The 25,770-nt window shown below is 39.4% G+C and overlaps 1 protein-coding gene across 1 annotated transcript in view; it reads left to right on the forward strand.

Annotated features, from left to right (window-relative positions):
• Positions 1–18: 18 nt before the first annotated feature.
• The window catches only part of golim4a (golgi integral membrane protein 4a), a 28,499-nt gene continuing 2,747 nt past the window's right edge, over positions 19–25,770 (forward strand). Inside the window, exons 1-15 of the mRNA XM_042487239.2 lie at positions 19–675; positions 10,535–10,609; positions 11,796–11,845; positions 12,149–12,202; positions 13,345–13,495; positions 13,979–14,061; positions 17,029–17,112; positions 19,214–19,453; positions 19,559–19,837; positions 21,167–21,441; positions 22,264–22,340; positions 23,064–23,125; positions 23,621–23,830; positions 24,255–24,323; positions 24,948–25,037. Coding sequence (XP_042343173.2) covers positions 489–675; positions 10,535–10,609; positions 11,796–11,845; positions 12,149–12,202; positions 13,345–13,495; positions 13,979–14,061; positions 17,029–17,112; positions 19,214–19,453; positions 19,559–19,837; positions 21,167–21,441; positions 22,264–22,340; positions 23,064–23,125; positions 23,621–23,830; positions 24,255–24,323; positions 24,948–25,037 — 1,986 coding nt within the window. The 5' untranslated portion in view covers positions 19–488. The remainder of the gene's footprint in view (positions 676–10,534; positions 10,610–11,795; positions 11,846–12,148; positions 12,203–13,344; positions 13,496–13,978; positions 14,062–17,028; positions 17,113–19,213; positions 19,454–19,558; positions 19,838–21,166; positions 21,442–22,263; positions 22,341–23,063; positions 23,126–23,620; positions 23,831–24,254; positions 24,324–24,947; positions 25,038–25,770) is intronic.

Here is a 25,770-nt window from a genome sequence, read left to right on the forward strand (position 1 = left end):
TTCGGAGGAGGGACTTCCTTCAGAGTTGTACTCGGATGGCAGGCAGCTGCTGGGCTGACACGTAACTAAAGTTAAAGGTGCTATGGAGGCCTCGTCGGGGACTTGAGGTTTGACTTTCTTCATAATAAGCTTCTCTGAACTGTGTCGGAAAAGCAAACGCCTGCAAAGAGACACGAAGACGGACGCAGGAGTCGGTTTGTGCTGCATTTGAGCTGCAGAGCAGGAGTTTGACGGGAAGGCAAGCGAAAATCTGAGCGGCTACTTTGAAGTCAGAGGGGAGAGTTACGACTGGATGTGGCTATGCTAAAATGTTGTAAACACTGGGAAGTATTTGCACTTCACTCGTATTTGTGCTTGGAAATGCTCGGGGAGTGAGGGGACGGGATCTGCATCGGTCTGAATCAGGAGGTAAAAAGTTGGGTCGGAAGTTTCCAGCAGCAGAGACGGGGTTTTCTCGCGCAGACGGCGGGGAGGGGTGCGGGTCCAACATGGGAAGCGGGGTGTGCTCCCGGAGGCAGCGGAGGATCTTCCAGTGTCTCCTGCTGGTCACCGTGGTCTGCGGGATGATGTACGGGGGCATGATATCGTATGAGATGCACAAACAGCTCAAGAGGACGGAGGCGATGGCACTGAAGTACCAACAACATCAAGAGTCTCTGTCGGCGCAGCTCCAAGGTAAACACAGTGACAGTGGCGTGATTTAAGGCTGTGCAGGTGACAGAGGTGAGCGTGATATTCTCTTTTTAGTGTGGCTAAACTCCGTAAACGTGCTCGTTGCCAAATGGTTACACATCTAAAAACAAACTTTTAAAACGATTCATTGCGAAACATAGTTCAGTTTGGCATACAGTTATCGCCTAAAAAACGTCAAAGATCATTTTTCTTGTGTCATAATAAAATAAACAGTGGTTGTAGCATGCAGTGCCAAGCGTTTAGGATTGCAGAAGTACCTATTTGAAGGTGGGGATGTACGATATCGGATTTTTTGCAGATGTCAGATATGCCGATATATAACTTATTTGGCCGATAGTCAATATTGATATATCCCACCTCCCTACCCCCCACCCACCTAATTTTAGTAATCATCAAGTCTCTTTTTGTAATGGAATAACCATCATATTATGCATACTCTTATAGTGAAGGTCCACCAGCAGATGGAGACATAATATACAATACTTTCAAGTGTATGTAATACTCATTCATTGTGCAAAATAAGAAACACAGGCCTAATTCAACTTAAGGTTGATGTTTGGTACATGTCTACTTTGTTAATTGAAAAAAAAGGGAGGGGGGGGGCAATATCTGTCAAAACCGATGGGATGAAGATATTATCGAGCATCCCTTTTTGAAGGTATACAGTTTTTTATTACCGTGTATATTTGCTTATCCACAGTATTGGGGAAAAATACAACTGGCTAAAGAATCTATTGTAATTAATTTGATACGGGAGACTTTTAACACTGACTTCAATTTTTAGAAAAAATGTTTCAAGTTTTAGTTACAGTAACAAAACATTTGTTCAACTAAAAAAATCTGTTTTCCATTAATTTCATTCCTGAACAGTCCTTGTAACTGATAATAATCATTCTGTATTACTGTGACACCATGACACAACATTTTCACTGCGAGAATCTCATACCATTGCAACCCTAAACGTAACATTAAGTGATCCAAAGGTAAGAATGACTCCACTTAAAGAGTCTGTCTACCATCTGACCTACTGGATTGTAACTTAACTAGAGCAAAGCAGTGATTTACAAAGAGCCTGTCTTTGACCTTTGACCTCAGGTGGCCTAATCCAGTGGTAAACCGGGTTAAGGTCTGAGCAGATTGGGCTGTAAAGTTCAACAGAGAGTTCATTCGGCTGGACAGGCCTGCCCTTTGCATAGGCCTACTGTAAGACTGACATTAGACCCTACACACTACCCTGAAGTGAGGTTTTCTGCTGACTGGAGGTTAAAAAGACACACATGCACAGTACACGCACAGTACACGCACATAAACATACATTTGGTTTCAGTCAATGTGTCCTCAGGCTCACCTCAACAGTTTACAGATACTTTAAAGTCACAAGGTCAGTAAAAACAGCTGCTTCTGTCAGCCACAGCTGGAGGAGCAGAGGAGAAATATAGGTTAGAGTCAGAGTTAGTGTTACATTGTAAACACTAGGTATTGTTTTTTGCTGTGCGTGTTTTTGTTTTTTAACCATTTTTGGTATAAGCCAGCTGGGTACTGCAGCTGCATCATCCTGATATTGTGTGTTGTTCACGCACTAACGACAGAATGTTTTGCAGCACTCTTAATTTTGTGGCCATATTGTAATGTTGTCTAGTCTAGCATTTTATAGTCTCCCTATCAATAGCGTAGGTCATGCCATATAAAAGCTGGTTATATATTGAATGGTTACAGCTTGAAGTAAAATCATTTTGTGTGGTTTGAAAATGTTTTAGTCCCATGTTTACATACTTAACTAGTGTAAACAAACCTCTTATTGCAGCACAAAACATTGATAACTTATATGTAGTTGTGTAAAAACATGTTGAACATGAGGAGTGATAGCAGGTCCCAGTTGAGGTTACAACTGAAGATTATTTTAATTAAAAATATATATAGAATCATGTAAATTGCTAAGAATGTCCTGCTACAATTTCCTCAAACCCAAGTTTATGTCTTCAAGAAGTTTGTTTTGTCTAATAATGTAAAACCTCAAAATGATCAATTTAGTTCAGCATAAGACTGACACCAAATCCTCACAGCTTTGAGGCTACAACTTTTGAATGTTTAGTGTTTTTTCTTGAAAAATGATTGAATATAATTGATAATTAAACTAAGTAAGGAACAATTATCTGTCGACCTATTTATCAATGATTCAAATAATTGTTTCATCCTAAGTTACAGTCCAGTGTTTCAAATTATGGTTCATTTGTTTGTTTGGATTAGTTATTTTTTCTTTTACAGTATCTTTCGCTACACCTCAAAATGTGAGAAGATTCCTGCATTGTAAAGATCTCGACACAGAGTCACCAGTTGTTCGGTTACAGTCATAAAACGCTACTAAAACTACAACATTCAAACCTCAAGAGCTTCTTGCGTGTCCCCCTCTGCAAAAAAATGAACAGTCTTGCCCTAGAGTAACCTCCAAAATGTACTCCCTCCATATAAACACACTCTGCTGTGCTGACAGGATGTGAGGTTTCGTGTCATGCCATTATGCCATGAGTTTAAATTTAACAGCTGGGCGGAGAGCCCACTCCTATATGGCTTCATGTTTTTAGGACAAGATTTGTGCCCACATCAGGAAGTCAAACAGCGCGTCAGGGTTTAAGCCCAGACTGTGGACCTGTTAATTTAATGCAGCCTTTGATCCACCTACCCAGCAGTTATAACACCCGATCGCTGTCCACAGCTTGGTCCAGCAGACCTACTATGAAGTTGCTCTGAAGCTCTTACCTATCAGGTTTGCATGTTGCACATAAGCCTCTGTTTTGACGTCACAAAGAAAGCTTTTATTTTCATTGTACAAGTAGGCTACAACAACATTTGAAAGTGCAGCTTCTGAAACAGTGCAGTATTAAACATGTACACAAAGACACAAACTAATGAAATAAAAGGCAACCGGACAATAAATAAAGGGCATTCTGTCAATAGTATTAAACTGTTTAACTTTAAATCTGATTTAAGAACTTTTGGTTGTAGTTGTTGAGGCTTCCAAGTGTGGAGCCTTGTATGAAATATATACTTTTTTTTTGCATATCATACTTTTTATTGTGTTCATGTCTAAGACAAAGATAGTTGGGTGGGGGCGGACGGATGTCCCACATTTAACAACATAAAGGAGGACAAGAATCCCCCTGAATATCCCTTCCTTTGAGGTAAGCAACTTCTTTTTGTCAGTTTTAGGTCGACGCTATACAAATGGATCCTGTTTCTTGTTTCAAACAGCTGCAGTAAATCTGATGTATTGAGAAACACAGAGCATAACAGTATAATGTGTCACTTTAAATGAAGTGGATATTGCTTAACTCCATTCCTCTCAATTTGTGCACCACACCCTTATTCTCATTGTGAAGCAATGGGTCATTCAGTGATCACAAGGCCCAGGCCACTTGATATCCATGGCTGACTGTTGATTGCTGTTTTTTTTGTGTCCTATATTTAGAGGTGGGCCATAGCTTGGGGCCTGTCAGCCGGCCATATTGATTCACTGTCACCCATTATAACCACAGGCTGGCAGTTGTCAATCATTTAAAAGGATCAACTGGCACTTCGTGGTTTTGCGTGCACTCTGACAAATGTGTGTCGTCCCACCCCCCCCCCACCCACACACACACACACACACACACACACACACACACACACACACCATTGTTTATAATTTACTCAATCAAATGGGATAATTGTAGCTATCTCTAAATGAGTGTTGTAATATTTTTACATCACCAGCTCTGTTGTTGCCTGCTGTTTATTGAAATGAGGACTCTCATCTCAACAGCTGAAAAGGTTTGTTTCTGTCCATAGGATAAAATAAATATTATTATATTAAATAATATTAAAATCAAATCACATCTTTGATTTTATCATTTGTTACTGGGATTTTTGTAAGACTGTTGGATCAGGGGTCTCAAATGTCCAAATTTCTCTGCCCTTCAACAGTCCAAGTCCATTATTTACTTGATGAATAAGTGAGTTTCTCATCAGGTTCCCACCTGCTTGAGCTGTGGAAACTCAAACCACCAAGCTTTTGTCATCTGAGTAACTTTTGTGTTCAAAAACCACCAATTTCTGTGTAGTTTTATGAGTTTACTGGGTAGAAAGAGATCTATGGAAGAGGATTAGAGCCACATGAGAAAAAAGTATTTTTGAGTTATAGCTTAAAGTCAGAATTCTGAGAATAAAGGCAGACTTTAAACAGTTGTGGCCACAATCTTCTACCTTAGATACCTGTTGGGGTTATTTTTTCGAGTAGGAGTTAGAAATTAGGCTGCAGGAATTTCCATCAAAAGAAGAAGTTGAAAGCCACAATGTGTTTTGTGGGAGCTTTGCACAAGTATTCCCTGCCTGCTCCTATAAGAGAAAGCGAAAAATAATTTTAAAAAAGATCTGCTATTGTTTATACATATTTCGTTTCTGTGACCTGATATGTGATCCTGGATCAGCCCATGTACTGTGTATGTTTCACTCTCAGGATTGACTTCAGCGAGTCAGATTACCCATTGAATACAGTATTCATTCTTTAAGGTGTTCAGTAAGCTCTTTGATGATCACCCAGGTAAAATAGATACAGCACACGTAGAGCATTCCTAAAACAGGGTGTGCATTATTAGAGTAAGTTAAGATCTGTATTCAGTCTCTCTCTGTCCTTATTTGAATTGGTGTCCTGTGTTGGTATCTTTTTGTGTATACACAAAGGTGGGAGTGTGAATACACACAAACACTCCTCAGGACATCTTTGAGTTCATTTCCTTATTTGATTGATAGCATTCACAGCGCAAACCAACTCAGCCAAATCTAACCAATCTAGTCCACATCTAGACCAGTTGGCCAGTTAAGGTTACCACGATAAAGAGCTCCCTTGTTGTTGCTCTGCCGATGCACTTTAACCACACCTCAAGGGAAACGCTCCATTGGTCTAAGGGGAAAGCCTCAAACAATAAATGTTCATTCTCATGTTTTGAACAAGATAAGGGTTGGTGAAGAAGCTCTGGGAAATGTTGTTTGTTTTTAGGAATAGTCTGTACTACACTCTGAATTTTTTCCTGATGGAGCCTTTTTTTAGGTCATTTTTAGGCTGCAGTGTGTGATGCTGTCATAATGTAGTAGTTTATGCATAATCTGTAGGAGATGGGACAAGATTTTGGTATGGGAAGTGTTCTGTTTTTTTTTTTTGTAGTCCCTTTGTAGTCTGAGTAGTATTGGCCAATCACAGTAAACAAAAGGTAAAAAGTCCATGTGGAGAGGCAGAAATTATTGGCTGAAATGTAGTCTTGGAGCCCACTGGCTATGGTGTGACAATGATTTGACGAAGAAATATATCGTACCTTCTCTTGTCATGTTTTGTAAATACTCGTTTATGAGAGGCACATTAAGTTTCTGTATAAAATGCACTTTGTAAATTATGACTCTGACTTAGTGGATTTTAATAATTCAAACACGTTCAAATTGCATCCGTTTTTAGACTGTAGCCTCTTTGTAGCTATTGCCCTGCTTGTCCATGTTGTCCCCCAGAGAGAGGGTGTGTGTGGGTGTGTGTGTGTGTGGTGTGGCCTGAACGGAGCTGAGCTAAGAGCAACATTGCCTCATCTTTGGCACTTCTCACTGCTGAAAGGGTACAAAGCCTCCAACAAGTAAAATAAAACCTCCCTAATCTCATGTGTCTGGACCTCCATCTGATCAAGCTCAAAGAGGTTTGTAGAAACTCATGCAGTCAGTTCAGAAAGAGGCTTATTGGAAGTTTGTTGGATTACATCCATTTTTATAGGTATTAATCCTGAAGGTCACATGCTACCTCTGAAACGGTTGTATAAAACGTATTGTCAATACTGAAAACACTCAAACTGGTTATGACAGCGTCCAATGATGGCTTTCTAATTACAGTCTCAAAACTAAACAAACAATAAAAAGAAAGATACAGGAATAAATTCAAAGTGCACAAAATACATGTATTTATATGATATGAGCTCAGATATGATATTCAGAATTGAGGTTTGAATCAAAATATACATTTACAGTTTTGCCATAGGCTTGATGATGTTGGCAATGGCACCAAGATATTTCTTGATCTGTTAGTACAACTTTTCAAGGCCAGTACACGACTCTCATAGTTCTCTGAAACTGTTTAAAGAAAATTTACGGACGTCCAATCTTTCACATCTTCTAGACCAGGGGTCATCAACCTTGGGCACTAGTGCCATCACTGGCTTAACCAATGACACCTGAGCAGTGAGTTTGATAAAAAGTGAAAACATTATGTGCAGCAGATAGCTGATTTTAAAAAAAGCCACAGTTTTACACAGCCTAATGAGAGCATGGATGTGAATGATGTTTTGCAGTTAGACAAGATACTGTAGTATGACTGTTTTTTTAACCCAACAGGACATATCAGAAGGGTTACTGGGCTTTATTGGGACATCTGGGTGTCATCTGCATAACAACGACATGCAGCACTATGTCTGGGTATGATTTGGCTTGAGGGGAAGCACAAACAAGGAATACAAGATTAGTCTTAGAATTGCACCCTGGGGCATGTATGACGTCCACTGTTTCAAGTCTCAAGGCTACACTTAGCAAAATGAGAATGGAGGAATCTCTGACATTTAAAGTCATTAAAAAAGTCATTTGTGATTCTGAGAAAGGTGGTGTCTGTGCTTTGATTTTTCTAAAAATCTTTCTGTTTGACGGCTTTCAGAAGCTGTAATGAAATTGTATCTTCTAAGATAAATTCTGTAAACGGATTTTTGGAAACTGGCCTGTAGGCATTGTAGACGGAGGAATCAAAGGCAGGTTTTTTGAGAAGAGGCTGACAGTCTTGAAACAGCCAGGGACACAGCTGTTAGAAAGGTAGAGAGTATTTACTTTATGAAGCCAACAGAAGACAACTACATTCCAAACTTCTAATAAAAATTTTGCGGGCATTACATCAGCTAGACTGAATGAGGGTTTCAAATGCAGCACATTGTTCACTAGTCTGTCATAGGAAACTGGGGTGAAATGGCTGGAAATAGGATGATTGGGGTGAGACATGTCTATAAAGGAAACACGAGGGGAAATGTTGGACCTAATACCTTCAGTTCATACAATGAAAAAATGCTAAAAACCAAGAGCACTTATCACCAGGTGAGTTCAGCTATTTTGGGTTGTCTGAATTTAAGGTTTATCCTTTACTTGTTTTGGTGACCGTTACCGCAATACACCCGTAATACTAAGTCTGAGTGTCATTCTTTCTCTTACTGTGTGTGTGTGTGTGTGTTTTCCTTCTGTCCCTTTTAGTTCTATTTATCTTCACCCTGTTTTTGTCTGTCTCATCAGTTTTCCTCTGGTTCATTTTCAATCTCCCTTTTTTTGTGCTAATTCTCTGTGCTCACATTTGCTACTTTCTCCAAAGCTCCTTTACCGTTCTCCTTGTAAGTTTTGTCATCCCAATGAAATTATTATGAGATTGTGTGTTGAACAGTTTATCTTGAAATCTGCTGAGTTGGCACTCAGAAGGAAGAGCAGCCACGTCATTAGTTAGACTGCCCAGCCCCCCAACCCAAGGCAAGAGAGTCAGAGAACATGTGAGAAACTGAAAAAAAAGCGATTTGGGTTTGTTTGTTTTTTGGGGGGGGGGGGTTGAGTCAGAGGCTGGCCCGCAACCACAACAAGGAAGTAGGCCAGAATAACTGAAATAGACTGTATTTTTATTTTTAAGTAGTAGCTATCACCATAAAGCATTTGTAGATTCAAAACAATAATACTACACTTGTCAACTTGCTAATCAAGTGTAGTAAGCCATTAAGGTGTGACACTCTCATCTATAATAACTATGTATTCCTAAAGGGGTACTTTGCCATTATTTTCATCCAGGATTGTATCAAAACATTGTGGGTAGCATGTGTAGTTGAACTGAGGTAAATTTATCTCCATTTTACCAGCACCCACACCCCCCCCTGCTCATCTCCCTGATCAATTAGCGGATTTTAGCAATTGATTTTAGCTGGCTCATGGGCTGTTACTGGAACCACAGATTGTACTGCATTTTCATATGCCTGCTAGCATGGACACAAAGAGTGTAGACATGGATCGAGAGAGAGACCTGTCCCTCTTATCCCTCTCTCAAACTCAGATCAAACTGTAAAACTAAGAAGTGCTGATCAAATATGAACCAAAATTTTTTGCATGCATTGCCTATTTCTTGTCTGAAATTTCATCCATAAACAAATTTGAGCTAATTGCTTAACTGTTGCATGAGATTGATGTTCCTGTGTTACATCACTCACAAGCAGGAGCGTATATTTGTTAAGTGTGGCACAGTGCATTCTAGTAGTTTCACAGTTTTACAAAAACAAAAGTAGTAAAATACTTCAAGTGTTGTTGAAATCCGGCCAGTGATCAAAGTGTAGACATACCAATGAACTGAAAGTTTTTTGTTCTCTGCAACAACTTTGCACTTACAATACATGCATAAGTGCAACAAAAGTGAGCTTACAGCAACAGAGATGGTTATAGGTTTTTGTGTAAGAAAGAGCTGTGTCATAAGCCTTCACAGATCAGATATAGTCAACAGCATAGATAAGGATGAGAGTGGATGTGTGCTTGGAAACACGACGGACCACCAAAGAAAATCTGGGGGAGAAAAGCTCAATGTGACAAAAAATTTGAATGAAAGTTCATATTTTAATTAAGTAACTTGCATATTGATTTTTTAAAGACATTGCATTCCATTCTGAGTATAACTAGGACATGTTTCGATGTTTGCTGTTAAAATGCTATCACTATAAAATGTTTTTCTTTTCTTCCTGTATCTCTTAATCCATCTCTGCTAATCTTCCTTCCTCTTCTGTTTCTTTTGGTGGTTACTTGCTCCATCCTCCCTTCTGCCAGAATATGTACAGTCACACAAACACGGGTACACACTGAGCCTCGATAGTCTGTTTTAGACTTACAGGAGTTTTCTAGAAACTCTGTTCAATAGATTGGCCATCATCAAGTCTTCATTTTGAAAGGACATATGTAAGAATGAATAGATCAGGTAAATGGAGCAAGTCAACAAGAGGACAAAACTCTCTTGCAGCATGCAAACCTGCCAATAGCTATTAATTTGTTGCATAGTTTGTGTGTGTAACTATCTGTTGTATCCTTTTCAGACCACTGTATTATGCTGTGTTATCTCCATTCTGTGGTCTGCTGATACAATGGCCCTAATTCCCCACAGGGATTATTTCCATTTCATTTGATTTAATCTTGATGGAAAAGAAGATGGAAAATGGATAGAATAAAAGATCTGTTGACAGTTTGTGGAGTGTATGAGGACAGCTGGAGAGATTAGGAGTGAGTGTAAGAGCTAAAGCGGGATCTCAGTGCAAATAAGCATCAATTCTCCAAAATTCTCCTTTAATCTCATATACTTCCTTGTGATTGTATGAGTGCTTGTGGTAGACGCCACCCACAAGGCACAGAAGAAGCCTAAAACCAAACTTCTGGTATTTGTAAATACTTGTGGACCACCAGTCTGGTGAGGAATACCACAGCTTTCTGCCGATGGAGGAGCTGTCATGTACTGAGATCACAGAATGGTTGAATAAATATCACGCCTGGCTCTCATATTAACCAAAATATTCACATCCTGTTCCTCTCTAAAATGAATGTTTAAACATTTGTGAGTGTATATGTTTTCTGCAGTATAATTATTTGTATTACAGCTTTGTTTTTGTTTAGTTTACCTTCCACCTGGCCCAAACAGAGCTCAAACCATTTACTAAACCACTTTCTGTTCTCTCGCCATCTCCTTCTCTTCATGTATCTCCTCTCTTTTCCTCCCTCTGCTTTATATGTGCAGTGGTGTACGAGCATCGCTCCAGGTTAGAGAAATCTCTTCAGAAGGAGAGATTAGAGCACAAAAAGGCCAAAGAAGGTGAGAAAAATAACATCTATGCTCAATTCTGACTAAAGTAGACTGCAATAAACTGTATTATCTTTGATGTTTATTGTAAATCACCTATGACCATAGCATCTGCCTAATGAATGTAACATGCAGATAAATTGTAATGTGATTTAATGTAATACCATTATTTAACAATTTTTTACTAATCTTAAAGGAATAGCTCACCAACAAAATCATCACTTGTATATCACTTACTCAATGCTACACTTAGTTCATGAAGAAAACCTGTTATTCTCACATGCCTCCACAATGAAGAAAAATCTAAAAACAGAGACAGTTGATAAATGGGTGTAAAAATGGGTCATGTTTAACAACAGCAGAACCATATCAAAGCATTACAAACTCTCACACGACTCATACAGTATAATCCAAGTCTCATTTATCCATTTCAGTGCTCAGTATTTCTCAAAAACATGCGTTTTCTACACGTACCTATTAAATAAAAACACTTCGGCAGAAACAGTATTTCACAAGAGCAGCGTTTGTGTGCTAGCACACAACAGCGTTTGTGTGCTACTCATATGTGACATAGTTTTAAATTGCCAGTGTTTGGAAGGTACAGAGCATGCAAGTGAATACATGAAACTTGTATTATATTGCACAAGTTATGTGAAAGTTGTAAATAGATGCTTTGAATTTTCAACACAGCCCCTTTTAATCCAATTCAAAAATAATTTTCTCTGTTTTTTGACTCCTCGTTCAACTTGGAGACAAGCAAGAAAAAGGTTTTCTTTAAAATTCAATGCAACATGTGGTGAGTAATTGATATAAAAATAATCATTGTGTGGGTGAGGAATTCCTTTTAACATTTTCACAACGCCATCTGCAGCAGCTGAGCTGTGTAAATGTATTATGGTATGGGTTTTTTATTTTGCAGCAAGGTGATGTGTAAGAGGATTTATGATTCAGGGGCGGTGTGTCATTTTTGTGAATAGACTGATATATAATGAATATGTGGGTTGGAGTTTTTATAGAGTTTGTAAGGCATCAGAATGAAGCTTGTGCCCACATAAGTCAGCATAAATGTTGTAGTTTTTCTTCCACAAAAGCAAGTTATTTCTGAAGTTAGCACACAGTTTCCTTTACATTGGTTAAAATTAAGTTTGTCTTGTAAAACAAGTAAGCTTGAACTGTGTTGTTTCTGGGCTTTTTTTAGATTATTTGGTTTATAAGCTTGATGCACAACAGTCACTCAACAAGGAGAAGGTATGTTTCCACACTTAAACCACCTCTGCTATGAATGTCATCATTTAAAATTGTCTTTGAACGTACTTCTGTGGACTTTTATATAGTTCAATCTGTCTCTCATTACTTGACCATTGTTTTCAGACAGCATGCATTGCTTTGTTTAATACTGCTGCTACAATTGCCACTTTTGGCTATGATTCATCTCTTCACCATTATGTTTTGACAGCCTGAGGCCGAGCTACAACGTCACTAGTCTCGATTTGCTCAGTACCTGCTGAAGTATGAACAGTTTTCATGCCTTTTGTTTTTATGCTCAAACAGCAAGAAGCCAACAGCAGACTCAATTCTCTACAAGTGCAACATCAGATGCTGAAGGTATAAATCATTATAATCGCCCATACACAACCACATCTTTACACAGTAGATTTCATTATTGTCATTGACACATACACAGACACCCTCATATTTAACCTTCTCTCTTCCTGTCACCTTTTGCTCACACACACACACAGTCAAACACACACACACGCTGACCTTACCACATGACATCCTTCCTCTTTGTGGTGTTAAGTTTCTGTGTGTGTTTGTGCATGTGTGTGCGTGCTTTGAATATATCAGGGTTCACGCAGATCTTAAAAAAGTTAAAAGGCATTTAATTCCTTGATCTAAAAAAGGCCTCAATAGGTATTGAAATTTATTAAATTAATCTTTCAAAAGAGATTAGAATGCCAAGATATAGGAAGCAGGATTTAAAAAAATAAAAAAAATTCTGACACTGTATTGTAAAATAATTTTTAAAAGTAGTAAACTAACATCTGCCTCTTGCATCTCACAATAGCAGAATTAACGACACTCAAAATTTGTTTCCGGCCAAGATTCTCAGAGCAGATGATCTACTGTGTGCTAACGAGCTATCCATGTTCCCAGAACAACACGCAGAAGTGCAAATTCAAAAAATATTGGCCATTAAACCAAGATTTTGCAGCATGGCTGAAACTGGTATAAGACAATGCATACAAAGCTCTGTGCTTTTAATGCAAAAAGGTTCCCAAATTTGGCATGATGGAAATCAAGGCAGAAGAATCCCACACACAAAGTGAGACACAAAATCAGCAAGAAAACATACCAACAAACATCAGATATTTCCCAGTGTTGTTCTATCCTTGTTTCTACCACTCCTCCATCCCTATTGCTGATACCAGAACCAGGGTCAGCAGCAACACATCTCCAAACAAGGCACGGTGGAGTCTGAAAACAATAACAAAACACCAATCATACAAGTCAAATGAGGGAGTAGGTGACCTATTCTGCGCAGTGTTCCCAGTCGCTGACATATGTCGGTTCACAATTTCTTTTACCTTCAATTTTGGTTATTGTAAAATTGGTCTTAAATTTTATTCAGTGTGGCAATAAAAAAATGTAAAAAGTTTTAAATCTAACTTGCCTTAAGCTGAAGGAACCCTGATATATGCTTTACATATTGTCATATGATGACAATAGACTCCTTTCTGTTTCAGAACCAGCATGACGACTTAAAAAAGCAGTTTTACGATCTGCAGGAGCAGCACCAAGTGCAGGGCGAGGACCACAGTCGGCTGCTGGATGAACACAAAGAGCACTACGAGAAACTGCAGCAAATGAAAGAAGTGGAAATCTCCCACCTCAAAGGTACAGATGGTTGCATGACCTCTCAGTTACACATTTACAATGTACAAATGCAGTGTAGCGTTCTGTATTAATCTTAAACATTCAGTCATTAAACATTCTTACTGTGTCTCCACCTTCTGACATAATGAAATATTGCATGTCTGAAGTATAAGTGCTTTATGTGCAGACTTTTAGATCTGCATTAGAAAATGTTTTATTGTGCCATTCAGTATGTAGTTAAAACTGTCCTCTGCCTGAAGCCTTTGTTACTTGGGACAAAATTACCATATTGCTGTAAGATATTTACTCTGTGGTTAGTGCTTCGGGTAACAAAAGTGGGATCAGAATTTGTAACATGAGTCATGAGTAAAAACAAGACATTTTAAAAATGCAAAATGTTCTTATTATTTCTGCAGATGTTTTGCTGTAGAATATTGCTCGTTTCACATGTTAACTGTTTAGATGCATACTTTCTGTAAATGTGTTTGGTGTTTGTGATGGCAGATAATGTATATAACCTGAGGGAGGAAAACAAACAGCTGAGAAAGGCCCACCATGACATTCACACACAGCTACAGGATGCACAGGTGAGACTAAACCTGACCTATTCAATTACTGCGTTATTTTTCTCTCTCTCTCACACACACACACACACACATATGTACGTGTGTGTGTGTGTGTGTGTGTGTGTGTGTGAGAGAGAGAGAGAAAAATAACATATGTACACAAACACACAGTAAGAAAAAGAATGGGACTCAGACTTGGTATTAAGGTGTACTTCGGCAACTAATGTTCACTTTAACTAGTAAAGGACAAATATTAAATTCAAACTGACCGAAATAGCTGAACTTATTTGGTAATGTATGCTCTTGGTTTTTAGCCTTCGGTATTAGGTTCAAGATTTCACCTCCTATTTCCTTTATAGACCTGTCTCATCTCAGTCGTCCTATTTTCAGTCATTTCACCCCAGTTTCTAATGACAAACTAGTGAACAATATGCTTCATTTGAAACCCTCATTTAGTCTAGCTGATGTAATGCCCCAGAAATTTTTATTAGGAGTTTGTTATGTAGTTGCAAGAACAGGTTATTTGTTCATCTAATGATTTTTTTTCGGCTCCGCCGACACAAATAGTTCAGCAACCGCTGGAAGTGAAAGCAGTTGCCTAGCAACACAAAACTTTTTCCTGTAAATTAGCTTACTGCATTGTCTTAGTAAGGTCTACATATTAAGCGCAGGGCAGCTGCTTAGTATCAAGTACAATTACCTGTGTGTTTCCAGTTAAATAAGTAGTGTGTCATGACTTGTCGAGGCGAGCTGGAAGACTCCTTACCGGCTCATAACTGCAGTCTCCGCCGCCTGCCGCACTCGCGCTGACAGCCGCCTCCAGCTGCTTCAACCAGCTGAGGAAACTCGACAGTGAAAGGAGAGGACAGGTAAACCTTAGCGTCTGTCAAACATCCCCGTACCGTGTTCAAAAGGGTTCTTGTCTCCGCGCCGTGTCCTCGTAACGTCGTTGTGGACAGTCTTGAGGCACCATAAGAGGGTTAGCTAGTTAGCTATACTGAGGCAGATAAGCTAAAAACAGCGCTGGCTCGTCCACAGAAAAGCTCTCGTGCAGCGTTTTGGAAAAAAACACTACTGCCACCAAAGTAACCGAGCGTCCTGGGTTCACCTAACTGGACAACTAATTAAAACAGTAAACGGGACAGGATGGTGTGACAGCTCCAACAACAACTTCTGACCAAAACTCCAACACATGCATGAGCCCCGAAAATAGTGGAAGTTCCCGCTATTATTTCTTTTCCTGCTATAGGACAACTCTAGAGGGACACACAACAGGCCTCCAGAACAGTCTGTTACGCCACAGTCTACAGTAAGGACCCACAGGTAAAGTAGGCCTAAGTAATGGTGTAGAACTGCTGTAACGCGGAGTGATACATGCAGAGTTAAAAGTCCCAGCAATGTTGGACTGTATACCAGCAATCATGGATATACATACACACACACACACACACACACATAAATATATATATATATATATATATATATATATATATATATGATAAATAAGACAAAGTAATACGTGCTTTAATATCATCACGCCTGGACTACTGTAATTCTATTTTTACCTGTTTAAACACTATTTCTACATAACTCTGTAACCACATTATTAACCAAATCCAGAAGATTCTGTCACATCACTCTGATTTTAGTGTCAATTTTATTAATCACTTACAATACCATCCATGGTTTGGCAACACAGTACATCAAAGAACTCCTGACACCTTACAACCCTGCCAGACCCTGAAGATCAGTCAATCAAAACCTTTTAGCAGGCCCACAAACCAGACTGGAAACCAAGGTCGACTGTGTGTTTTCTTCCCCTCAATGTGAGATTGGCAGACTCCACTGAAGCTTTTAAGAGCCTCTTTAAAACTCAATTTAAAAGAAAGCCAACCGTTAATATTATTTTTTGATGGTGTTACATTTTTTAACTTATCATTACATTTTATAGTGGTCTTGTTTTAGTTTCCCCCATGTGACTATTTTATGCACTTCCATATACATTGCACTTTTGACTGTTTAAAATTCAAGAGTTTATTATTTTATTGGCATTCATCGTGTTTTATATAAGATCATCTCCTTTATTAGTGTCTTATCTGCTTATACATATGATTATTTCTTTTACTCTTAATTTTTTATCTGCTCATATAAGCTTAATTCTCTTATCCACATTTTACTCATTAACTGTATTTTTAAACTAGCACCCTCATATGTTGCACAGTGCTTTTTCATTATTTGTGCTTTCAGGTTCTTAATGTTCTTAATTTTGGTTATGTCTTAAGGGTGCAGGGGAGAGGCTAAATGGGTTTCTGACATTTGTTTTGTGCACCTCTTTATTGGGGAGCTTGAGAGATTCTATATAAATAATAATCATTATTGTGTATGTGTGTATATATATATATATATATATATATATATATATATATATAAAAATCAGCAAATTAGCTCCCATGAATGGCGTTGTCACATTACAAATTTAACATAAAATTACGTAGGCTCTGTTAAGGAAAAGAGACGGTGGAAACACTACACAGTTCTAGGGTCTAGGTACCTTTTCGTAGGTGCTACTTTTGGTTCCAAAGGTTACAAAAGCTTTTGATGGAAATTCAGTTATATACCTTAAAATAACTCATATGGGCACGATCACCATACCTATGCTATGTACCACTACTACTTTTAAATTGTACTGCATTTTAGAGAAGGAGCAATATTCGTGTTATACATTATTGGTCCTGTAAATTTTATTATTGGTCCTTGAAAAGTCATGGAAAAGTTTTCAAGCTTTTGTCCATGAAAATGTGTGGGAACCCTGTATGAAGACACAATGTGCTTCTATGAAAGGGAAGAAATAAAGCAGTCTAGTCACTCATGAATATGTGTGATTGCACTTACCTTAAATTCTACTTTAAGTTCAAGATTTGAGGCAGTTAAATTTAAACCTAAAATAAAGAGAAATACTTTATTTATACTTTTTGGTTGTGTTTCCAGGTTCGGCATCAAGACCTCAAAACAGCCCACGACCAGCTCGCACTGACACTGGAAGACCACAAGAGTGCGCTGGCTGCAGCTCAGGTAGGACGGCGTAAAGATGCAGTCTCATTGTTTACTCCCATCACTGAATTCAACAGCTCATTGACGCTGAACTGCTGCATCATAAGTATTTTGGGCACATATTTTTTCTTCCAATCAAATGCTGTTTGCCTGGAATAATCAAATGCTCTTGGAAAGATTTTGATATACAGAAAGACTGAAGAGTTGCATTTCGATTTGTCATGAGAAATGGGTTCGTCTTTAGCATGTTAGCAGTGAAGCTTCAGAGACTAGGGAGTAGGACAGCCAGGTGATGGAGAGTGCCTATCACTGCTGTACAGTTTGTCAATAATCTGATTAAAGACAAGGTCATACTTGCAATCTGAAGAGTAAGCCCGTTTTGCATGTTCCTCAGCCTTACTTTAACCTTCTCAATAAAGCAGAAACAATGTTTTCTGCAGCCGACTGTACAATCCCCAGTAGAGAACAAAATAAGATGGCAGAGCTGTTGCTTGGTTGGGTAATTAGATCAGATGTTTGCTGTCTCTCCCTGAAACTGACCTTTGAAATGCCTGAATGGTTTATTGAATATACAGTGCTCTGCTGATTTGTTTGAAATGCTTAGCTCCTCTCCGTCTGCATGAATAGATACTCACTCACTCTCCTCTCTCTCTTTCTGTCTGTCTGCATTTGCTAATTTATTTTAAAGCCTGTCCTGCTTTCCATCAGTGCTTCTGGGTGGACAGGCGCACACACACATACACACACGCACACAACTCTCTCCGTCTCTCCAGGGGGTTCGGTTTAGTCAGGGCTGTCAGAGCAGTACATCTAAAGCACGTTCCAGCCAATCAGCCAGAAAGATATAATGGAGAGAGTGATGCGAGATAAAGAGAGAGGGGAGGAATTTGGCAAGAATTTTCAGAATTTCCCCCTCAGGCCTGGATAGACAGTTTGTGTGTATGTCCAAAGGATGGTGTCCTTTAATGGCATACTGGTCTGAAGTGGACACTTAATTTAAAAAGGAATATCTGTATTAAAATTTCTTGTTTTTTTTTTCCAGTTGCAGGTGAGTTAGTAGCGACATAATGTTCGTTTCTGAGTTTTGGCTTTGTATAACCTGCTGGTGTGATACTCGTCTATGCTTAGCGCACATTTGAGGACGTGTCAGTCAACACTAGGTCTGTACAGAATAGGTTGAAACACAGAGGCTTCATTCATCACATTGTCATTCGCATTTTAAATCAACATTCAAATGCTTTTGCATGTCAATTCATTCTATTTAAACCCTTTATTTCTGCACAATTGAAGATTAAGATTTGGCTACACTAATATTATTAGCATTGCACTTTTTATATGATTAGATTCAAGTGGTGACTACGTACGTACCAGTACGAGTGTTGTAAAGTCCAGAAGTCAAAACTTACTTTAAAAAAATTCAATTAACTTTTTGTTTTTTAATTGAAGCTTTTGTTGAAGGACTTTTTTTTTTTTGAAGGGTCGGGATGATGATGTCATAAAATATGTCAATAGACATTCAAACTTCATTCAGGAGCCTCCATAGATGCTTTTACTGTAAAAAAAAAAAAGAAGAAGAAGAAAAAAAGAGAAAGACATTCGGTACAGCCCTATTTAAAACATTCTCAAATTTAATAGTATACAGTATGTTTATACGACTTAAAAGCTGGGGATCAAACTTCAGTACTTACTTTTGGTGTGGATTGAAATGGACGGCACTTCTCTGAGAGTTTTTTGGATGTGACTTGCCTTCTCCTTTCTCTGACTGAAATCTTTCGCAAAGAAGAAGTCAAACAGTCAAATCCCGAAAGCACTGAATAAATGCTCAGATTCAAAGTCTTGTTTGCTTTTTGTTTGGCATCAATATGATATTTGTTTGTTTATACTGAAATAATAATTTGGATAATTTGAGATGATACTTGATTTAGGCTAAAGTCTTGCAGGTCAGTGTGTGTTAAGATAAGATTGACCATTAGTAGTCTTCTTCAGTGCTCGAATCAAAGAATTTCAATTGATATTCATCCTATTCTGTTGCAAGTTTTATACAGTAAATTATAGGAATTTTACATTACATAATTTTCCCAGGGTTTTATCTCTTAGTCCTCCTTTGTGTTGATCCCTTTAGGTGCAGGTGGATGAATACAAGCAGCTGAGGGAGTCCCTGAACAGGTCGCCATATTTGAGACAGCCTGAACAAAACCCGGCCCCCCATCAGCAGCAAGCAGCTGCCATAGCACCCGAGTCCCATATTCATGAAGCCCAACGGGCCACAATACTGGAACAGCCACACAATGACCAGCCCGCCCCTGAGGACCATCACCAGGACCACCAGGACCACCGGGATCACCAGGACACTGAGTCCAGGGTAAAGTTGGATTTTTTTGGAATTACTTAACCATCAAGACAAAATGCAAACTGTACATATAAAAATGCACAAATCTAATTATTTCTCTTGTTGCTTTGTCCTTAGTTGGACCATCAAGGAGAGGAGACGCATGCTCACCCAGAGCCCCAGTCCCACCCCATCGTATCTCAACACCCATTGTCAGACAAAGAGGAGGATGGAGAGGGCGAGGCTGAGAGGAGGAGGGAGCTGGCAGAGGAGGAGATGGCTCAAGCAGGACAGCCTCAAAAGCTGGAGGAGGACCCGGACCAACAACAGGAAGAGCAGCAGGAAGAAGAGGTGGAGCCAGACCAGGAACAGCCGGATGAGAACGCCCTGGAGCAACAAAAACACCAGCCAGAACCGGTCAGAACTGTTTAGACTACTGCCTTACAGCGTGTCCTAACCAGATGCGACAACTGCACAAACATCGCGTTATAACACATCCACACTGCATCGGTCAAAATGGAAAGCCGTCACACCGTGTAAACAAATCACCTACCTATCAGCTGTGCACTCAGAGACATAACCACTGTAAAATATGGGTGAGGAAATCATTGTTGTAGCTTCCACACCATAAAATACCACCGTCTCCACTTTGTAATACAAACTAGCTTGCTAGCATGCCACACAATATTTACTGAAACATTCAGCTCCCAGTCAGATGCCAGTTTATTGTAGTGACACCCACATTACCAACGTGCGTAGTGCTGTACTGAGTCATTTCTAGTTAAGTTTGTTGTTTTATGATCCAAAACACAAAAATCACTCTTTGTCAGTGTTTATAATGTGTCATTTCAGAACATGGTGATTTATGTTGGTTACTGTCTTCTTTTTTTTTTTTTTTTTGTTAGTTTAGAGTTCACACCATTAGTCAGTTGGCTGTTACACGTCATGACTCCAGCTGTATTACAAATACTGTTGTAAGAGGCCATTCCTGTATTGAACATGATTTAAAAGACTATGGTTCCCTTCCTGAAAGAACTGATTTACTCCTCCATGTAAATAATGACTAAAGGTTGAAGTTGATTCAGATTAATGGAGGAATATGGTACAGATGACCTCATTGTAAAAAAGCTGTCCCTTGCTGCTCAAAACAGGTCAAAACAGCGTGCTGGTCGCGCTGCATTGCGGTTAGTGCTGTCCAATCGGGAAGAATGTCATCAAACAAATTTAGTCACTGACGCTCGCTGGTTTCACATCCAGTTAGGACACAGAGTCATCTAAATAAGGTTAAAACAGGCCTCTAACTGGCTTCAATTTTACTGTATCTTAGTTGAGTATTGCTAGTTTAGAGGGACTTGTATAAATATGGTGTGTTTATTTTTTACAGCTTAATTGGGCGAAATAACAAACAACGTAATCATAAATCAGTCACATGTGTCGTTGCTATATCAGAGACACAGCTACTGCTCAAACTGAAATCCTAATCATTTATTTTAAATCCCAGAGGAGCTGGTACAAATTACAACCTTTCCTCACTGATTGCTTCTGTGATTAATGACAGCGTGCGCATAATGTGTTGTGCTCATTGTTTAACATCATTTTTATCTATTAGTTTTTCCCAAAGGACAAGTCATACCTTACCTCCACATTTATGTCTCAAATTAGCAGCATTTCTGTGTGTTTGATTCACTTCATTTTTTCCCCCGCTCTCCATGTCCGTCCTTTTGCATCTGTTTGTCTTCTCAAAAGGATCCCCATCAGGACGCCCAGCTGCAGCACGAGGCACACAACCAAGTGGAACGTGTGAAGTCGGCTTACGAGCAGCAGCAGGAGCAGCAGCGGCTGGAGGCTCAGAGGGCCGAGGAGCGCAGGCAGATCCAGATGCGACAGGAGGCCCTGCAGGCCCAGAGAGACAAGGTGCTGAAGGAGAGGGAGCTGCGGATGAAGCAGGAGCAGGAGAGGGAGCAGCAGCAGCACAGGGAGGCCGACAAACGGGAGCAGCTGCTCAGAGAGGAGCACCAAAGGTCAGATTGCAAATTAAAGCTGGAATTAGTTAAACTCAGGCGCAGGAGTTTGCCCATATTACAACAGACTCAGAAGGATCTATAAATGCAAATAGTTTTAGATTTATGTGTCCAGGTTTTCGGATATCCACCTCTGAGATTTCTGTTGCTATGCTAGTTCAAAGGAGGTAAATGCAATTTAATTTGTCCCATGCAAATCATTTAAAAATCTTGTAAATTTTGATGTAATTTCTCACTGCCTTTCAAGTATTACTTTGATAAGAAGAAAGTGAAATGACCTGACCTAAACATAGTGCATTTTATCTTTATCTTCATCCGCTCAAAAGCTGCATGAAGAGTCAGCAGCTCAGTCAACCTTGGCTGTCAGCCATTTTCATAATTATCTTTTTCTAAAGAAAAAGGAACTATTACTGAGATGAGCCTTGCATTGATTAACCGGAGCAAAAAAAATATCTCCCTCCTGTAAACTGGCAGTAGTATTGTTACTGTGATGTTTTCCTTTCAGCAAACTAATTATTCTCTGATCCTGGCAGCAACACAAACATCCATAATCCATGAAGAAACATTTAAATTTGTACAATGACAAAGGGGAAATCTCTATGGCTCTTAGTATGCGCAAACGATATATAATATTGTATACAGCCTAATATGCATTCATAGCTCAAAAGACAGCTGCTGTCCAAAAACTGCTTTATAACAAGCTGTACATTTAAACACACTTTAGCACACACACATATTTGTTGACAGTAATAGCTCGGTTATGATGTGGCTCATATTGTCTGTGCTCTTCTGACCACCCTGTACTGTCATTGCTGTCATTAGGAAGAGGACCGAATATGAGAATATGGACAATGATATTGTTCAAGGAGAAGAGGACCGACACACAGACGATGAAGAAGGTGAGACAGGAAGATTACCAGTATAAATCCTGGTATTTAGATTATTTAGAGGAATACTTCACTCACAAATGGATTGTTTGTCTATCAATAGCTCACGCCGTGTTATGAAAGAAATTCTTGAAGAATTAAAGTCATAGAAGTCTGTGTTTTAAAACAGCAAATCCATATCAAAAAATCTATTTAAAACCTCTTAAGCCTCATTCCTACTGCACAAAAAACCTGTTAACACCCGCTAACGTCTGGCTTTTTAATGCAATGGGAATGCATATGATCGACATTCACACCCGGGTCAAATGATTCTGCAATAGACACGGGTTTTTATCACCACTAAAATACTGAGAGACTGAATAAGTAAGGGATATAGAAATAGAAGAAACCAATGGAAAGTTTTGAAAGACTTCTGTTCCTGCTGCTGTCTACTGTTTACCTGTCCTCCTGCCTGTCCGTGCGACGTCGCACTGACACACCAACCAAACAGCCAACACACACACACACAACAGCTGACATAAAGGCAGACTCGGGCGGTGTTTACTGGCAGTGGGAATACAGTATTTAGTGGGTTTACGCAGGTCTGAAGAACTTTTGTGGGAAAGCGGTATGTATGATGTTTCTCATTACATCATGTAAACAAAATAGCTTTTTTTCACTGTGTGGTGGTATTATAAGAGTTCACAGTAGCAGTAGGTTCATATTTAGGTGATGTGTCTTTTTGTGTCTTAACAGACATGTTACATGATGAGGAGGAGAATCAAGACGTGGATCACAGAGTGCCTACACATCAGCAGGTGACTGTCTATCCATCCCACTCGCTCCCATCTGTTAACGCATCGTCTGTCTATCCTCTTAGCTCATTTAGTCACTTAACATTCACACCAGTGTATCATGTGTCATACATCCATTCAGCCATCCATCCACAAATCGATTCTTTCATCCTCCCTGCCCACTGTCTTCTGCTGGCATGCTCATCTCCCCTCCATCCATCTTTCACCTGTCAGTCAGCCAAGTGATCTGTTAAAGCTTTGGCATACCAACAAGGCAATTAATACAACATTAGAGTACACTGACTGCTACAATCAGTTTCATCTGCCAAAAATTTTCAGTTATAAATCCTCTACACGACAGGCTTATAGCATGCATTTTAACATATCTTTTGCCATTGTTCTAATATTAATGCACCATATATCTTGTGCAAATATGAAGCCACTATTGCCATTCTTATTGTATCTCTTTCTTGCTTCCCTGAATTCTGTGTTATTTAACTGTTATCTCGTCTTTTGTAGGGTGCTGTAGTAAGTGAGCTGGACCCCGAGGACGACCCTAACAACCAGGGAGAGGACGAGTTTGAAGAGGCGGAGGACGAGAGACCGCAGCACAGGGTCGCAGAAGAGGAGGAGGAGGTGGTAGAGGAGGAAGAGGGGCCAGCAGCACCAGCCCAGCACAAAGACACACACCCGGGACCCCAACGACCTGCTGTGGAGGAAGAACTGGTGGTGAGTAAGAGACCAGAGCAGAAGCAAGGCAAGGGTCAAATACATAAACATAAACACATAAACTATATTCAGCATCAAAAGAACACACTGCAGAGGTTGCAGCAGGAGGAACAAACTCAGTGCCGACATAAGAAGAGGACTAGAGGCTGGGATGGATACATGTTGAAAATGGGAGAGAGAGGCATTCACAGCCTCACACATAAACACTGCTCAGGGTGGTTCTGTGAAACTGACAGTGAGAGTTTGAGAACCAGAGACATCAGGGGAAAGAAAAAATCCACAAGATCTAGGCAAGAAAGTGTCTTTTTTGTGGTGGTATAACTAGTGTGTGTGTGTGTGTGTGTGTGTGTGTGTGTGTGTGTGTGTGTGTGTGTGTGTGTGTGTGTGTGTGTGTGTGTGTGTGTGTGTGTGTGTGTGTGTTTAGATGGCTGGAAACCCAGATCAACAGGAAGACACGCTGGATGACCAGTACCAGGAGGAAGTAGAGGACGAGGTATGTAACCCTCATATATAACCTTTATTTAACCAGATAAAAACCCATTGAGATAGGATCTCTTTCACAAGGGTGACCTGGTCAAGAGGTCAGCAGTGGAATACTGTATATATTGAATACAGTACAGAAATACAAAAGATGTGAAGGAGCAAAAAGGGAATGGCTGTTTCACTCTCAAACTTACTTTAATATATAGTATCAGACTGACACAGGAAAACGTAATAACTCAGGGTGTCTCCAGGTCCCTAAAAGTTTTAAAATGCCTTAAATTCATTTATGTAATTATTAGGGCCATAAAATTCATGAAATAGTCCTGGATTTGAAATTGTGAGGTCTTAATTGCCACAAATGTTTTATCAGTTCCATTTATCCGTCTTTTAATTTCTTTATTTTGTCAAAATGAGTCAAGCTCTTCTGCATGAAATTCCACATTACTGATGTGAAAAATCTTCTAACCTACCACAGAACATAATACCGGTTTTACTTTATACTTACCCTTACCATGGCAAAATAGTTTTCAAAAGCATTAATTTTAATTGTCTGATAACACTACATTGCGTACCATAATGATACACCAATCGCGTGTGTGTGTAACTCTTCTGTATTGTTGTTGGTGTCCTGAAGGCACAGGAGGACATAGCTGGTGGTCAGAAGAGAGAAGACGAGGTGGAGGAGGAAGGAGAGGATCCATATAACGAGGAGAATGTCGATCAGGTGAGTCAGAGGAATCCAAATATGTTAAACTCCCTGTCTTAGCAATGATTAAACCCCTAATAACTCATCTATTTTTTTCCCCTTAATCCAAACTAGTAATGGCTTTTTGAAAAGCTTATTGAACATTTACCTTCAAGGTGTTCAGGTGGTGCCTGTGTATCATAAGAAATGCATGATGCATCTCCTGGCACCAACCACACTGACATCACCTATACAACATATTTACATAATGTTTGAAAAGAGAAGTTAAGGATTTTCCACTATAGTCAGTTTTCTTGTATCCAATCTCTAATAGCCTTTACAAGGCTGCATCTTAAACAATATCCATTCTTGCATTGGTTCCCGTCCTGAGCAATATCACACCCTGAAACAGTTAAAGCTGAAAGCACCTGTCGTGCACATTAACATTTTTTTGTATCACATCCACAAAGTAATATTTACAACAGTGACGTGCTAGCTGTATTGCTAAACAGTGATGTAGATGTGTGTACATGCATGTGGTTTGTTCCTGTAACTTGAGCCTTGCTGTGCACGTCCGTTAAATTTGGGAGATCAGGTGTCCAGTCTGTAGAGTGTCAGGTCACCACCTGGGCTTAGTTTATTCTGTTTGTCCTGAGAGGAAATCTGTCTGAATTGAGAAGCTCACACATTTATAAGTTTAAAATAAAAGTTAATTTACTATATTGACATGTTCACAACACTGTTGTAAAATGGGAAAGGTATCCTGGGCTGC

Source organism: Plectropomus leopardus, chromosome 6 (assembly GCF_026936395.1).
Source record: "Plectropomus leopardus strain MGB_pleo_1.0 chromosome 6, ASM2693639v1, whole genome shotgun sequence".
Classification (NCBI taxonomy): domain Eukaryota; kingdom Metazoa; phylum Chordata; class Actinopteri; order Perciformes; family Serranidae; genus Plectropomus; species Plectropomus leopardus.